Below are 18550 nucleotides of genomic sequence, written 5' to 3'. Positions count from 1 at the left end.
CTGCAGCTTCAGAATGAATCTAAGATGGATGCTGTCCTTGCTTTTTGATAGGAGGTGGGAGGGTCTGGGAGGGAGGGTATGCTGATTGGCTGGAATGTGTCTGCTGACTGTGAGGTACAGGGTCAAAGTCTGCTCAATGATGATTTATAGGGGGCGGACCGAACATCGCATGCACCTCAATATAGTGCCAATCAAACCGTCCTCTCATCCCGCAAAACTCATACCCTACCCAAGATAATCGCCCAAAAACTTAAAAAATTATGGCTCTCAGACTATGGAAACACTAAAACATGATTTTTTTTTGTTTCAAAAAAGAAATCATTGTGTAAAACTTACATAAATAAAAAAAAAAGTATACATATTAGGTATCGCCGCATCCATGACAACCTGGTCTATAAAAATACCACATGATCTAACCTGTCAGATGAATGTTGTAAATAACAAAAAATAAAAACGGTGCCAAAACAGCTATTTCTTGTTACCTTTCCTTTTACAAAAAGTGTAATATAGTGCAACCAAAAATCATATGTACCCTAGACTAGTACCAACAATACTGCCACCCTATCCGGTAGTTTCTAAAATGGGGTCACTTTTATGGAGTTTCTACTCCAGGGGTGCATCAGGGGGGCTTCAAATGAGACATGGTGTCAAAAAAATCTGCCTTCCAAAAACCGTATGGCATTCCTTTCCTTCTGCACCCTGCCGTGTGCCCGTACAGTAGTTTACAACCACATATGGGGTGTTTCTGTAAACTACAGAATCAGGGCCATAAATATTGAGCTTGGTTTGGCTGTTAACCCTTGCTTTGTAAAAGTAAAAAAAAATATTTAAATGGAAAATCTGCCAAAAAAGTGAAATTTTGAAATTGTATCTCTATTTTCTATTAATTCTTGTGGAACACCTAAAGGGTTAACAAAGTTTGTAAAAATCAGTTTTGAATACCTTGAGGGGTGTAGTTTCTAGAATGGGAATTTTTGGGTGGTTTCTATTATGTAAGCCTCGCAAAATGACTTTAGACCTGAACTGGTTCCTAAAAGTTGGGTTTTTGAAAATTTCTGAAAAATTTCTAGATTTGCTTCTAAACTTCTAAGCCTTGTAACATCCCCAAAAAATAAAATATCATTCCCAAAATGATCCAAACACGAAGTAGACATATGGGGAATGTAAAGTAATAACTATTTTTGAAGGTATTACTATGTATTATAGAAGTAGAGAAATTGAAACTTGGTAAATTTGGTATTTTTTTATAAAGTGTCATTTTACCAGTGTCATGAAGTACATATGTGACGAAAAAACAATCTCAGAATGGCCTGGATAAGTCAAAGCGTTTTAAAGTTATCACCACTTAAAGTGACACTGGTCAGATTTGCAAAAAATGGCCAAGTACTTAAGGTGAAATAGGGCTGAGTCCCAAGGAGGTTAAAGTGTATGCGGTAAACAGCATCGAGCTTATGTTGCACTTAGCGGTCAGTTGTTTTATTGCTATTGGATATATGCTGTTAGCTGCATGAGGACTTTTCGGTTCTGTGACCTTTGTGGTCTATGACTAACACCCCCCTGTCATCATCCCCTTGTGGCAGGTGGAAAACAATGACCCATATATTCTTCTTGCATAGGGCTTTTCTGCTGTCTGTGTCCAGCCTCATATTACAGCCAAGATGCTGGGAGCCATGGCTATACAGTATACTATATTTTCAGATAAAAGAAATGTAATGTATCAGTTAAAACAAGTAAAACTTTTTTCACCAGCAATAGCCCAACAATAATTTCCAGTACAAGCAATGGGCATTTTTGCAGCATTCTAGAGTAAGGGCAATGTAGAAGGTTTCTGCTGATATTTTAAATGGAGAGTTTTAATAATAATTGAAGACAGCAGCTGTAAGTTACATGGACCTGAAAGGCTTCCGGATTTTGCCTACCTATTAGGCCTCATGCACACGACAGTTGTTTTTTGCGTCCACAAATTGTGCGTCCGCAAAAAAAACGGATGTGGCATCCGTTTTTTTTTGGAGGATCCGTTTTTTTCCACAGATCCCTTGTAATAAATGCCATAAATGCCTATCCTTGTCCGCAAATGTAAAAAAAGTAGGACATGCACTATTTTATTTGTTGAAGGGAAACACGGACAACGGACGCGGAACACAAACGGATGAACTATCAGCATTTTTTTGCTGACCCATTGAAATAAATGGGTCCCCATCCTATCCGCAAAAAAAAAACGGAACGGAGGCCGAGAAAAACAACTGTCGTGTGCATGAGGCCTTAGGCTTAATTCAGAGGAAAACCTTTTACGTTCATGTGCCCTCTGGACCGACACAGCACTCAAGAAATGGTGCAATTCACATGTCAGTTTTTCTACATGGGCCAGTCAGAGGAGTAACCTGGAGCTCCTGGGCTCCAATGTAAAATCTGTAATATGGCTCCTACATACCATGTGCCATATGGAATACTGGTGTCTTATGTCACAGAGGTGTCTAAGGCTACTTTCACACTGGCGTTTCTGGGTCCGCTTGTGAGATCCGTTTCAGGGCTCTCACAAGCAGCCCAAAACGGATCAGTTCAGCCCCAATGCATTCTGAATGGATAAGGATCCGTTCAGAATGCATCAGTTTGGCTGCGTTTGGTCTCCGTTCCGCTTTTGAGGCGGACACTAAAGCGCAGCTTGCAGCGTTTTGGTGTCTGCCTGACGATGCGGAGCCAAACGGATCCATCCTGACTTACAATGTAAGTCAATGGGGACGGATCCGTTTTCACTGACACAATATGGTGCAATTGAAAAACGGATCCGTCCCCCATTGACTTTCAATGTAAGTCGGGATGGATCCGTTTGGATCCTTTTTTTAAAATGAATAATGCAAACGGATCCGTTATGAACGGATACAAGCGTTTGCATTATCGGTGACGATGTGTCTGTGCAGACACCAGATGGATCCGCACCGAACGCAGGTGTGAAAGTAGCCTTAGGGCCTGGGTGCGACTCTTACCTCTGCACCACCTATAGCTACTCTGTAGGCAATATAGACTTGATCCTAGGGCCACATATCATGTGTGGCAACATAACATTGAATAAATAAATACAATTTTAAATTTTCATTGGTTCTTTCAGATTATTAACCCTCGATTTGTCCATAATGATAACAGGGTAGAGGTATTTATAAGCCACGTACTAATGCAAGGTGGAATAAAAATCTTCATAATGCATTATCACAGTGTGCATTCAATACATAGCCATAAATGACCTAAAACTTGCCATAGAAGAAACATTTTGGTAAATATTATTTAGGCTATACTTTACATAACATTTTTGGTTCCAGGTTATTGACTAAATCCAATAAAGAATCCTCATATATTCTGTATTTCACTTAGTATTGATAGGAAAGTTCTTCCCAAGAAAACCTCCTCGTCTTACGGTGACCCGCACAGTGAGATTACTGGATGGAGAGAAGCAGATTCCTGCATTCAAGAATCCAGTTGCTTAGCATTCAAGTATATATCAGATGAAGGGAAGAAGCAGGTATGTACCAGCTGTAATGTTTTTATTATCCATATTCTCCATAGAGAGTTTGGTACTTTTTTCCCTATACAGAACACCCTGCCTGGTAAATTCATTTGGTAAGAAGCAGGCAAACTCTACTGTCTGAAGCCACAACCTAGAGTCCCAGAAACACGTTCCTCCTCTATATTAAAGTGAAACATAACCTTTGGTAAAACTATACTTTTGAAATACTAGATCTGAATGGTATTGTGAGCAGCTTGCAGGAAAAAAGATCTTCTGAAAACTTGTGCAGATTTGTATTTATGAAACTGGCTGACCTGTTACAGGTGCGCTTGGCAGCTGAAGGCACCTGTGTTGGTCCCATGTTGATATGTGTCCTCATTGCTGAGAAAAATAATGTTTTAATAAATGTAAATGAGCCTCTATGACCAAAGGGGGCGTTGCAGTTACACCTAGAGGCTCAGCTTTCTCTGCAACTGCCGCACCCTCTGCACTTTGATTGACAGGACCAGGAAGTGTAAACGTGATCACACCTGCCTAGCCTCGTCAATCAAAGTGCAGAGGGTGCGGCAGTTGCAGAGAGAGCTGAGTCTTTAGGTGTAATGGCAAAGCCTCAGTTGCTCCTAGAGGCTCGATTACATATATGGAAACTTAATTTTTCTCAGCAATACAGGAACGTATGAACATGGGACCAACACAGATGCCTTCAGCTGCCAAGCGCACATGTAACAGGTCGGCCAATTTCATATAGTAGGTACAAATCTTCTGACAGATGCCCGTTAAAGCTGTCCACACTTTGAATAGATTGTGACTGAAAGCTCATTCAGGCCAACAGCTATTCTTAATCAATTCAACCATACAATGCTAATTCTGTTTTGCTGAGCATGCATGTGTTTTCAAATGGGAAAGGGGAAAAAGGTGCAACCAAAGGCCTTAGGTGGAAGCTTATCTTCTGTGAGAACGAAGGATCGGGCATGCCACAATCCTTTCTGTCCATGACATGCTAAATGAACGGCCACCGAGCATTTCATACACGTTATATAGATGGCAAGTCCCTCCAAAAACCTAAGGGATGCAAAAAAGGGTTGTCCAAAGTTTTAGAAAAGTCTGTGGCCCACATTTACTAATGTGATTGTTTCTAAAGTTTGTCTTTAAATTGCCAAAATTTGGCACATTTTTTTAGAATTATTTATGAATCAAATGCAGCAAAAAAGAATGATCCACCATGCCTAGCTCACCAAAAGGATATAGCTTAGTGGCAGAGGGCCATGGCTTAAAATCCAACAATATGGGCCAAAATTGCACCAAACTTTGGCACAAAATTTTAGTAAAATGAAAGCCAACCAATAGTTGGTGTAAAATTGTTTAAAGATGCACCAAATGATGTATCATCCAGCCTGAGCCACAGTGATATATTTGGTTTATGTTTAGCCTGCTTGTCTAAGCTTACACTGTCTACATTTTAGACAGGGTTACAGGGCCGTCTTTAACGTGGGGCAAAAGGGGCAGCTGCCTCGGGCCCAGTTGCTCCTGGGGGGCCCAAGACAGCTGCCTCTTGAGCCCCGCTTGGCCATTGGTGATGTGGGGGGCGGCGGCAGAGCACAGGGAGATGAGCTCTTCCATTGTGGAAGCGCTAATCTCCATAGTCATCTGTATCGCCGTCCTCAGGACAGTGATACAGATGGAAGTGCTGCGGCAGGGGAGGGAGAGGCGTCTCACTTTCCCATTCTTCTGATAGGCTGCAGGCCTAGTTCCTGCAGCCTATCAGAGGCCGATGCAGGCGGCACGATGACGTCATTGCGCCGCCTAAACCATACAGCGTGGCACACAAGCTAGAAGAGGCCTGCATCACATCGCTGCCAGCCTGATGGAGGTAAGTATAAGTGTTTATTTTTTTTTATATGGTACTACTACTGGCACATGATTGGGGGGCATCTATGGGGACACCTGTTACTGGCACATGATTGGGGGCATCTATGGGGGCACTTGTTACTGGCACATGATTGGGGGCATCTATGGGGGCACTTGTTACTGGCACATGATTGGGGGCATCTATGGGGGCACATGTTACTGGCACATGATTAGGGGGCATCTATGGGGGCACTTGTTACTGGCACATGATTGGGGGGCATTTATGGGGGCACCTGTTAATGGCACATGATTGGGGGCATCTATGGGGGCACTTGTTACTGCACATTATTGGGGGGCATCTATGGGGGCACATCTTACTGGCACATTATTGGGGGCACTGTGGGGGCATCTATGGGGGCACTTCTTACTGGCATATTATTGGTGGCACTTTTTACTGGCACATTATTGGGTGGCACTATGGGGGAATGTATGGGGCACTTCTTACTGGCACATTATTTGGGGCACTATGGGGGCATCTACTGAGGCCACAAATAAGGGGTATTTTATATGAGAGAAGGGGGAGAGGAACACTATGGGGGCTTCTACTGAGGCCACAAAGAAGGGGTATTTTATATGGGGGGCTCTGTATAGGGGTATAGGGCACACAAGCCAGAAGAGGCCTGCATCACATCGCTGCCAGCCTGATGGAGGTAAGTATAAGTGTTTATTTTTTTTATATGGTACTACTACTGGCACATGATTGGGGGGCATCTATGGGGACACCTGTTACTGGCACATGATTGGGGGCATCTATGGGGGCACTTGTTACTGGCACATGATTGGGGGCATCTATGGGGGCACTTGTTACTGGCACATGATTGGGGGCATCTATGGCGGCACATGTTACTGGCACATGATTAGAGGGCATCTATGGGGGCACTTGTTACTGGCACATAATTGGGGGGCATTTATGGGGGCATTTGTTATTGGCACATGATTAGGGGGCATCTATGGGGGCACCTGTTACTGGCACATGATTGGGGGGCATCTATGGTGGTACTTGTTACTGGCACATGATTGGGGGCATTTATGGGGGCACCTGTTAATGGCACATGATTGGGGGCATCTATGGGGGCACTTGTTACTGCACATTATTGGGGGCATCTATGGGGGCACATCTTACTGGCACATTATTGGGGGCACTGTGTGGGCATCTATGGGGGCACTTCTTACTGGCATATTATTGGTGGCACTTTTACTGGCACATTATTGGGTGGCACTATGGGGGAATGTATGGGGCACTTCTTACTGGCACATTATTTGGGGCACTATGGGGGCATCTACTGAGGCCACAAATAAGGGGTATTTTATATGGGGGAAGGGGGAGAGGAACACTATGGGGGCTTCTACTGAGGCCACAAAGAAGGGGTATTTTATATGGGGGGCTCTGTATAGGGGTATTTTATACTGGGGCACATTATGGTGGGTACTGTGGGGAAGGGGAGAGAGGAGTTCTATGGGCTCCTCTATGGGGGGCACTAAGGAGGGGTATTTTATACTTGCAAATTATGGGGGACACTGAGGGCATCTACTGGGGCACTATATATGGGGCATTTTATACTAGTACATTAAAAGGGGGCAGTAGCAAGAAGGGGGAGAGGAGCACTATGGGGCATTTACTAGGGGAACTATATAGGGGTATTTTATACTGGCACATTATAGGGGCACTATGGGGACATTAGCTCAACTGTGGGCATTAAAAGGGGGTATTTTTTTCACTGGCACATTATAAGGAGAATTATTACTACTGGGGGGCATATGATGGTCTTTATTACTACTGGGAGTCTATGGGGAACATGATTACAAGTATGGGCACTATGGGAGCATTATTACTACTGGGGCACAGTGGGAACATGTTGGGGGCACTGTAGGAGCACTGTTACTACCATGTGTGCTCTAGCAGAGAATTATTCCTATTGGTGGGACTTTTGGGAGCATTATTACTGTGGGGGCACCTTGGCACAGTATCAGCTTACCACAATTATTTTTGGGGGACGTTATGTTTACACTATTAGTGTCAGGGGCACTATTTGCTGGGCGCAGTTATTTTAGGGCACTGTGTGCCAATAATTATTGATGGGCACTATTTGCATGGTACTACTATTATCAGGGGGTTTATCTGTTTCTTCAGTATAGTATTGGGGGCATAGCGGCACAGTATTGGGGGTGGTAGGATGATTTGTCAAGAGGATAGGAGGATGATGGAAAAGTAGTAAATTAAGACTTTGTTTGTCAAACTGCAGAGACGAGAAATGGCTGATAAATGGTGGTCTGGTCTGAAGGTCTGAAAAGAGAAAATGATGAAAGAGAACATCTACATCAAAGAGACGTCACTGGATGTAAGAGGTATGTGGCGCTGTATTACCCTGTGGTTTGAGGAGTTAGTAGTACAGTACTATCTGCAAACTGTAAAAAAAAAAGGAATGTGCAAAATATGGTAGTATATATTTGTGTCAGAAGTTGTGCTTTTCTAATTTTTTGAATAATGATACAGCCATTTTATTTGATACTTTTGTGCTGATTCTTTTTTTTTTCTCTATAATAAGGGACACTATAGTCACCAGAACCACAACAGCTAAACGGAGTAGTTCTGGTGTCTATAGCATGTCTCTGCAAGCTTTTTAATGTAAACACTGCCTTTTCAGAAAAAAAGGCAGTATTTACATTACTGCCAAGGAACATCTCTAGTGGCCACTCATCATTATTAAAGTTTACTACTCTACGAGGTGTGTGGATTTTTTTTTTTTGTGTGTGTGTGTGTTGTGGTGGGGGGCGTGATTGCATGCTAGGGTGTGGGATGGCGGGATCCAGGGGGGCCAAGTAAATTCTTGCCCAGGGTCCAATCAATATTAAAGACTGCTCTGCAGGGTTAGTAAATCTGCCCCAATGTGTATAATTGTGTAGGTATCCATATTAATATGATAGAAATCCAAAGGTAAAGCTACATTTTACATTTTAATTAAATATCATAATATATTTTTATTATAGCCTCAAAAATCCAACCTGCATTAAACAGCCCTGCTTATAATAGAAACTTTAAATAAAATCCTCATAGATGATCTGATTCTGTTCAAGATAATACATTATTCATTCCAGTTATTCCCTCATTTCCAGCATTCACAGAAATCACAGGCTACAGGGATTATCTCTTCTTTAGAACCCTATTCATAAATAACCAGAGATTTTGGATATTTATTACATTCTGTTCAGTGAATGTATTAACTAACACCTGAGTTATCCACAATTGATGTTTTATTGCATTGACTTACAGGTATTTTTATTTGTGAGATGCCAGGCAAAACCTTTGTGCTGCCTTACGTCCTTGTAATGAGTCAATCTATTAACATCTCATCTTGTTTCTCTAGTGTGGAATGAGACAGGACAGTAAAGGAATGTCAGATGATTTGACAAGCGAGGAAGATGCAAATGCAAGGAGTGATTTCTCGTCTCTGAGGAGCGTAGATGGGGCATCAAGTGATAATGGATGCACATTGACCAGGAGGAACAGGAACGCGTGTGTCCATCATAGTTCTCAGGTTAACTTTATTTCACATTCAACTAAACAATTCAGGATACCTCATTTTGTCTCATCTTAAATTGTATTTTTTTTCCATGCAAGCACAGAGTCTTCCTTTGCCAATATTACATTAGGTAATGATTCAGACTCAATAATTTTTAAAAACCATGACCAGCCAGTAGTATTACATAGCATCTATTTAGATGAATCGAGATCCAAGTAATACAAGGATAGCTCAAGTTCTCCAGAACAGAAACTACTCTTAAGGATCATATGAACAATAGTTGTCTTCAAACAATAACTCCTTTAATTTCTCATTATATCTTTATATCAGTTTGATATTTTCCTGATACAGAGCCTCAATTACCCAGCATGGACATAAATAGTACAATGTTTGTGGCCACCTATTGCCACTAGACTATGACGCAATGTATTAATTAAGTATTATTAATGATGACTACAGTTGAGAAAAGTCCCCTAAAAATATAGCATATTTTTAAAACTCAGTATGTCTCATGCAAATGTGTGTGGGCTAAAAAAAAAACTTACTAATAATGTAAGGTTAGAATTTATTTGCTTCCCATATAAAAGTATTGTATGATATCATTTATAATGAATAGTTAGTTTCAAGAAAGGGAAATTCATCCACTGCAAGGTAATTTCTTGGATAAAGTTGGACTAACTAATTCATTCTCAATTGCTAAGCTCCCAAAGTCACATAACATCTTCGATTTAGCTATATGAGACCTTGAAATTGGTGGGATGAGTTTTTTTTTCTGTTTTGGAGTACATATAGGCAGTGGTATGCCAAGAGGATGAGTGGAGGGTGGTCTGCCCCCGGTGCAAGCTACGACGGGGGTGCCAGGCTAGAGGCCAGATTGTGTGGTGGCAGCAGTTCACTAGGTGGCAAGGGAGCTTATGGCTCCTATCCCCACCATTCAGACTTGTAGGCCTGAAGCTTATGAAGCAAGAGATCACGGTGACATCACCAGGACCTCCTGCACTGGGTCTTGCTAGATAACACAATGACGCGGCGCAGGAAGGCAAAGTGATATGTTTGAAGCAGCGACAGCAAGCAGAGTAGCATCCATTTGATAGCGGCTGTGCTTCGTATAGCAGCTGAGCCCCATTCACTTCATTGAAGGGGTGTGCCAGAGAAAGTACTCTTCTCGGTGCCAAATACCTTAGGCCACTGCATATAGAGTTTTAAATAACTATTATTTCAGAAGAGAAGATAAAAATAAATTGAGTGAAGAGTGAAAGCTGAAACCTTATGGGTCTTATGGGGCGAATACTAATACTACTGAGGACTGGGGATCGGTGAATATATCACTCCTTGTGCTTGCTTTATTGAATTTTTTTCCCCTGATCTGAGGTCTGATTAACATTGAGGGTCTGATTGGATGTTTGAGCTGGGGTCTGATTAACACTGGGGGTCTGATCTGAGGTCTGTTTGGGGGTCTGATAAACATTGGGGGTCTGAACTGAACATTGATTAACATTGGAGATCTGATGATTTTTTATTTTTTTCCTCCTCTAAAGTCTGGGTGCATCTTATGGCCAGGTGCGTCTTATAGGGCAAATAATACGGACTGCAATTTTACACTAGCAAATATTCATTCATATTTATTTTTTGGTTAAGTATTAAGGCTTTTGTTGCCTTTTTGTGATGAAGTATAAGAGGAGATATCAGTAGGACTGAGAAAAAAATAGAAGCAATGACTATATATTATATGTATAAATACTTGTATGCTGCATGTAAACAGCTTTAAAAATGGCTAGTTAGGCAAATTACCCAGTGTGACAGAAATTTACTTACAGAAAAAATTGGAATATATTGGAAACATTTCCACAGCAATTCTTCAACAATCTGCAGGGAAATCGACACCAGTTTGCACCAAATTGTATGGATTTTATTGCTGCTTTCCCTATGGAGCTCATCATATACTTTAAAAAAACACACCATACTTACCTCTCACGGTGATCCTGTGAAAACACTTCTCTTGTCCCTTGCCGGTCTCTGTATACTAACTTGATGACTTGTCATCACACGTGCCTACTGTAGTCCCAAATAAAAAATTTGGAACCTTGTGGAGAAATAAATAAATGAAAATTGATGATTGAGGCCCTATGCTTAATATCATGTTATCACTCACTGATAATATGGTGCAATACCCTGTGTATTGGTCTACTGATCATCTTTATACTGGTTTAATTATATTGAACAACCCCTCCCAAAAATTTTGAACTGTGTGGAGAAAGAAATAAACAGAAATTAATGATACCTGACGCTTAATATCACGCAATCACCCACAGATAATTTGGTGCACTACCCAGTGTTTTGGTGTAGTCAGCTATATACTGGTTTATTTCAATTGAACAACTCCCCCCCCCCCCATTAAAAATATTTTGAACCTTGTGGGGATATCTAGGAATAAAGGGATTTAGCCATATTAAATTTATAAAAGACTAAAAAAATACTTTAACTATGTGAGATGCCCTGACATGGAGTTTGCACTAGTATTTTAAATGCTACATCGATTGTAGAAAACACATTGGACAGTTTTGCACTCCCTCAAAAAAAAAAGGATTTCTGTTAAAATGGGAAAAAATTAAAGTAACATCCTTGCAGGTAGCTGCTCTTGAGGTTTGCAGCAGCTGCAGTTGTGCTAGCCATCCTCAGCTTTCCCTGCCTGTCCCTATTCTACACACACAATTCTTCTTTCAAATTCTAGCCTTTCTCTTCAGTGTCCCTGGCAGTAGAATACAAGCTTCCCTGACTGCCTAAGATGGTTTTTCTGGTAGACACTGTAAGACCCATCCACCTTCGTTCACAGCTCAGCACAGAATGATGTTCTACGAGGACACCTCCTTGTCTGCTGTAGCACCGATTGGCTCATGTAGGCTGCCTGTCAGCCGATCAGGGCAAGACCTCCCCCCACTGGATTGCAGGGTGGTCGTAACCATGGATACAAGCAGTATATGATTTAATGGGAAAATGAATCCAGCCAGCAAAGGAATCAATATGGATAATAACAATACATTAGTAAGTGACTTGTATTAACTTTCTCTACATGATAAAAGCCACTTGTAGAAGTAAGACAACCCCCTTTTAATAAAGCTAAATTTATGGTTTGCAGTTTTAAACACCCCCCAAAATGTCCCCGGTTGATGTCCACTGCAAATAAGATTTTCTATGGCTTACATAAGTAGGAAGAAATGGTAACATAATCTCTATTAGGGTCCATTCACATGTCCGTAGCTGTTTTGCGGTCCGCAAATTACGGTTCTGCAAAACACGGACACCGGCAATGTGCGTTCCGCATTTGCGGACAAGAATAGGACATGTTCTATTTTTTTCAGGAACAGAATTGCAGATCCGGAAATGCGGACAGCACATAGTGTGCTGTCCACATCTGTTCCAGCCCCATTAAAAATTTATGGGTCCGCACCCGTTCCGCAAAATTGCGGAACAGATCTGGACCCAAGTTGTGAATGGACCCTTAACGATTATGAGCAAATTTTTATGCAGTAGTATTTATTGTATGTTGCCATAGAGAACCCATAGCTATGCATTAAGATGCAGTAGATCGCCCTTTTATAGAAGATAAAACTGATACTATCAAGCTATTAGCATTGGTTATTCAGAATTGCAAAGAATATTAACTACATGCCTCCATTAACTACTCAAATATAGCGTGCACTGTGAAAATCTCTTCCATGTGCAATCTGCTTTGTGACGAAGGTTCAATCACCCTTTAAGTAGCCGATGAACCAAACGGGTATGTCGTAAAAAAAATAATGTTTCTTCCCTTAGGAAATTGAAATGTGCAAGTAATTTATGCCTCTGTTTAAATAATGATGGCTCTATAATTACTGTGCAAACAAATATTGAAATGAGCAAGATGCTTTCTGGACTGTAGTGATATTTCACCATATTTTATATGATAAGCAAAGATGATCGAGCATATAAATCACATATTAGGTTACTTTTCTGCATTTAAAGTGAAAGCGCAATATACAACTCACCTTTTTAGAACATTTGTCTTGTGATCTGCTGGAGGACAGCCCCCTCCTCTCTATCTTAAAAAGGACATGTTACATCTCCTGAAATGTCTGTTGTTGCATTGGCAGTCTGTGCCCACCACTGCCCAACCACTTCAGGAGGGCACAGGGTCCACTTCACTCACCCTGTATCTGTCACAGTTCGACCACTCCAGCAGCGGGCTCAGGTGCCAGTGTCCTGTGTGTGTCTTTGGGATTTTTCTTTCTTGAACCTCATCTCATTCTACATACTGCTAGGGTTAAACCCTCCTTGGATCCTATGTGCAGCTGGTAGGTTATTTCAGCTTCTCCTATATATGCTCTGCTGTTTGTCTCATTCTCTGCCTGAGCAATAGATTTAGTAGCTTGCTGTATCCTGCAAAAGTGCTATAATATGCTTGTCAGCCTGTGTGCCAACTTCTGTTTGGTTCATGGATTCTGACCGGTCTCCAGCAAAGTCGATTCTTTCAAAAATCTTGATTTAAATGCTGTCTCCGTACAGCATTAAAATGTATAGGCTGCACGTAGGCAAAATTCGTATCGCCCGAAGTATTGCGAGACTTTGGTTAAAGTTCCAGAGCTTGTTGTGTGAAATTGGCCTCATCCGTTTAGATTTTATAGAACCATTGATTTTTTTAGTACCTACGGTAGATTGAATTGTTTTGGTTCTCTTTTTCCTTCCTTTAGCTGTTACTATTGCACATTAAACTGCTGCTCCATATTACATCATGCAAATGGGTGTATTTACCAACTAACATACAGTTGCAAGAAAAAGTATGTGAACCCTTTGGAATTATATGGTTTACTGTACAAATTGGTCATAAAATGTGATCTGATCTTCATCTAAGTCACAACAATAGACAATGACAGTCTGCTTAAACTAATAACACACACATTATTAAATGTTACCATGTTTTTATTGAACACACCATGTAAACATTCACAGTGCAGGTGGAAAAAGTATGTGAACCCTTGGATTTAATAACTGGTTGAACCTCCTTTGGCAGCAATAACTTCAGATGTGCACAACGGTCAGGAGTAATTCTTGACCATTCCTCTTTACAGAACTGTTTCAGTTCAGCAATATTCTTGGGATGTCTGGTGTCAATCGCTTTCTTGAGGTCATGCCACAGCATCTCAATCGGGTTGAGGTTAGGACTCTGACTGGGCCACTCCAGAAAGTGTATTTTCTTCTGTTTAAGCCATTCTGTTGTTGATTTACTTCTATGCTTTGGGTAGTTGTCCTGTTGCAACACCCATCTTCTGTTGAGCTTCAGCTGGTGGACAGATGGCCTTAAGTTCTCCTGCAAAATGTCTTGATAAACTTGGGAATTCATTTTTCCTTCGATGATAGAAAACCGTCCAGGCCCTGACACAGCAAAGCAGCCCCAAACCATGATACTTCACAGTTGGGATGAGGTTTTGATGTTGGTGTGCTGTGCCTCTTTTTCTCCACACATAGTGTTGTGTGTTTCTTCCAAGCAACTCAACTTTGGTTTCATCTGTCCACAGAATATTTTGCCAGTACTGCTGTGGAACATCCAGGTGCTCGTGTGCAAACTTTAAACGTGCAGCAATGTTTTTTTTGGACAGCAGTTGCTTCCTCTGTGGTATCCTCCCATGAAATCCATTCTTGTTTAGTGTTTTACGTATCGTAGATTTGCTAACAGGGATGTTAGCATATGCCAGATACTTTTGTAAGTCTTTAGCTGACACTCTAGGATTCTTCTTCACCTCATTGAGCAGTCTGCGCTGTGCTCTTGCAGTCGTCTTTACAGGATGGCCACTCCTAGTGAGAGTAGCAGCAGTGCTGAACTTTCTCCATTTATAGACAATTTGTTTTACCGTGGACTGATGAACAGCAAGGCTTTTGGAGATACTTTTATAACCATTTCCAGCTTTATGCAAGTCAACAATTCTTAATCGTAGGTCTTCTGAGAGCTCTTTTGTGCGAGGCATCATTTACATCAGAAGTAGTATAGTAGGGCACACCAATATCTGGTTCCACACGGACAATTAGTATAATAATATTTATTTTAGCAATATACACCCAATAAATACACATACATAAAATACATGCAGTAAAAACCATATATCTATATAAATATATAAATATTAATTCCTATAGGTTTTCTGCGTTTTGGTACAGTAGTGTCCTTCCAACTAATTGCCACACTCAATGTCCCAAAAAATATAGTTATAGAGATGGGAATGACTGTTTAAGTTTTTGAATGCGGTTTTTTAGGTAGTCACTTGTATTGTTGCGACTTAATAGTCGTTGCGTATATATTGTCGCTCCAATCTCGCTGTCTGTTAGTAAAGATAAGCCGAAGCTGTTTTACTCACAGTTTGAAGTAATATCGGCTTTTAGTAAATCACTGGTGGCGTCCCACGTGTGATGAACTTTTTACAGGCTGCGGTTTGTAGAGATGGTGTAACTTCGGGATCCTCGGTGATCATAGGCGGCGGTGCTGTCTTGGAGATCTGTCGGTAATATACTCCTTCTGCGTTTTGAATGTATATCGCAGGAGTGGGCTTTGCCAAAGAAACGACTCTCCAGGAAAACAGATGCCCGGCTTGACTTTACTTTTAAAGATAAAGGTTCACCGATCCCTCACTTTTTTCTTTTCTTTCAGCGCTTTCGATCCTCCGGTAATATACTGTGTTCCATGCGGTAGTTACCATACGCGTTTCGGAGTGGGCTACGACTCCTTCTTCAGTGGCTAGTTTACCCATGGAATTTACTAACTTTTATACCCCTCAAACAGGTGCGGGCTAATTCATTTAATTTTGAATAGGAAGTGACGTGCATTCCTCTTCAATTTAGGATAGCAAACATGTTGCATACAAATTCAATCTAAAAACGAATTAAATAATGGAATAGGTATATCACTTTGAAAAAACTATATAAAATATGTCCATATAAGATTACAAACCAAACTAGACCCATATGTGTATATATACACACATGGGACCACAAGGTCTTCATAAAGTATTTAATATTTTTACAAAGTATCTTTACACAATAAAGTTCATTCTCCTATGAATAGGATTCATTCATGCACATAAATATAAAATTGCATAAGGATAGAGGAAATCAGAAAAAACGCACAAACTGTGCGGTTGATATTTCCATACATTGCGGCTTCATTGCGTCTTTTCTTTCATTCAATTCTTATTTAATTTTATATAAATAACCGGTATATTAATGAACATATAATATTAATACATATTATTTAAGTTACATATAGTTTAAAAAACTTATATATTATATAAAAAAAGGGGCTTATTATCTAAAAAAATTTTTTAAAAAGTTAAAAGTTGTATATATTACTAACAATTACACATACTACTAAGAGTTGGACGGACAGGTGAGATTTATTTGATTCGACTGAAAGGAGATTTGTCGATTGAGGATATTGAGGAGGGAGTTCATCACCCGGGGAAGACCCGCAGATAGAAAATACTCACGGATCTCCCCCCGGTGAGGAACCTCCTCCCCTCTTAATATCTAGCTATAGAAATCCATATAGTTCGATTTCAGCATTTAATCCTGCCGGTAATAGAGTATTGAAGTCAAAGATATGTCTTGATTCAATCCTTGACATTCGATCCTCAATCGACAAATCTCCTTTCAGTCGAATCAAATAAATCTCACCTGTCCGTCCAACTCTTAGTAGTATGTGTAATTGTTAGTAATATATACAACTTTTAACTTTTTAAAAAAATTTTTTTATATAATAAGCCCCTTTTTTTATATAATATATAAGTTTTTTAAACTATATGTAACTTAAATAATATGTATTAATATTATATGTTCATTAATATACCGGTTATTTATATAAAATTAAATAAGAATTGAATGAAAGAAAAGACGCAATGAAGCTGCAATGTATGGAAATATCAACCGCACAGTTTGTGCGTTTTTTCTGATTTCCTCTATCCTTATGCAATTTTATATTTATGTGCATGAATGAATCCTATTCATAGGAGAATGAACTTTATTGTGTAAAGATACTTTGTAAAAATATTAAATACTTTATGAAGACCTTGTGGTCCCATGTGTGTATATATACACATATGGGTCTAGTTTGGTTTGTAATCTTATATGGACATATTTTATATAGTTTTTTCAAAGTGATATACCTATTCCATTATTTAATTCGTTTTTAGGTTGAATTTGTATGCAACATGTTTGCTATCCTAAATTGAAGAGGAATGCACGTCACTTCCTATTCAAAATTAAATGAATTAGCCCGCACCTGTTTGAGGGGTATAAAAGTTAGTCAATTCCATGGGTAAACTAGCCACTGAAGAAGGAGTCGTAGCCCACTCCGAAACGCGTATGGTAACTACCGCATGGAACACAGTATATTACAGGAGGATCGAAAGCGCTGAAAGAAAAGAAAAAAGTGAGGGATCGGTGAACCTTTATCTATAAAAGTAAAGTCAAGCCGGACATCTGTTTTCCTGGAGAGTCGTTTCTTTGGCAAAGCCCACTCCTGCGCTATACATTCAAAACGCAGAAGGAGTATATTACCGACAGATCTCCAAGACAGCACCGCCGCCTATGATCACCGAGGATCCCGAAGTTACACCATCTCTACAAACCGCAGCCTGTAAAAAGTTCATCACACGTGGGACGCCACCAGTGATTTACTAAAAGCCGATATTACTTCAAACTGTGAGTAAAACAGCTTCGGCTTATCTTTACTAACAGACAGTGAGATTGGAGCGACAATATATACGCAACGACTATTAAGTCGCAACAATACAAGTGACTACCTAAAAAACCGCATTCAAAAACTTAAACAGTCATTCCCATCTCTATAACTATATTTTTTGGGACATTGAGTGTGGCAATTAGTTGGAAGGACACTACTGTACCAAAACGCAGAAAACCTATAGGAATTAATATTTATATATTTATATAGATATATGGTTTTTACTGCATGTATTTTATGTATTTTACTATTTTATAGTGTGATATTTTATGTATGTGTATTTAATAGTGTATATTGCTAAAATAAATATTATTATACTAATTGTCCGTGTGGAACCAGATATTGGTGTGCCCTACTATACTACATTTGATTCCAATTTTTTTAGAGGATTGGGTGAATCCTCTTTGTAGGAGCACCCATCTCCATTTTTGAGTATTCAGGTGAGCCCTCTCTAAATACTTGCATTTAATCATTCACATCAGGCAATGCTTCTTGTGAAAAGCAAACCCAGAACTGGTGTGTGTTTTTTATAGGGCAGGGCAGCTGTAACCAACACCTCCAATCTCATCTCATTGATTGGACTCCAGTTGGCTGACACCTCACTCCAATTAGCTTTTGGAGATGTCATTAGTCTAGGGGTTCACGTACTTTTTCTACCTGCACTGTGAATGTTTGCATGGTGTGTTCAATAAAAACATGGTAACATTTAATTCTTTGTGTGTTAATAGTTTAAGCAGACTGTGATTGTCTATTGTTGTGACTTAGATGAAGATCAGATCACATTTTATGACCAATTTGTGCAGAAAGATTTAAAAACATAGATGAACAAAGCCCTCCTCACAGATGAGGGAATAAAGT

The 18550-nt window shown here is 40.1% G+C and overlaps 1 protein-coding gene across 3 annotated transcripts in view; it reads left to right on the top strand.

The window, feature by feature from the left end:
• PHTF1 (putative homeodomain transcription factor 1) overlaps positions 1-18550 on the top strand; it is a 281946-nt gene that overhangs the window by 147653 nt on the left and 115743 nt on the right. For all 3 annotated transcript variants that reach the window (XM_040423902.1, XM_040423901.1, XM_040423900.1), the window contains 2 exons: positions 3367-3514; positions 8773-8943. In XM_040423902.1, the coding sequence (XP_040279836.1) occupies positions 3367-3514; positions 8773-8943 (319 nt within the window). The remainder of the gene's footprint in view (positions 1-3366; positions 3515-8772; positions 8944-18550) is intronic.

The sequence above is a fragment of the Bufo bufo genome, chromosome 3 (assembly GCF_905171765.1).
Source record: "Bufo bufo chromosome 3, aBufBuf1.1, whole genome shotgun sequence".
In the NCBI taxonomy this organism is placed as follows: domain Eukaryota; kingdom Metazoa; phylum Chordata; class Amphibia; order Anura; family Bufonidae; genus Bufo; species Bufo bufo.
The sequence above is the reverse complement of the archived record's forward strand: the minus strand, read 5'-3'. Positions and strand labels throughout refer to the sequence as shown.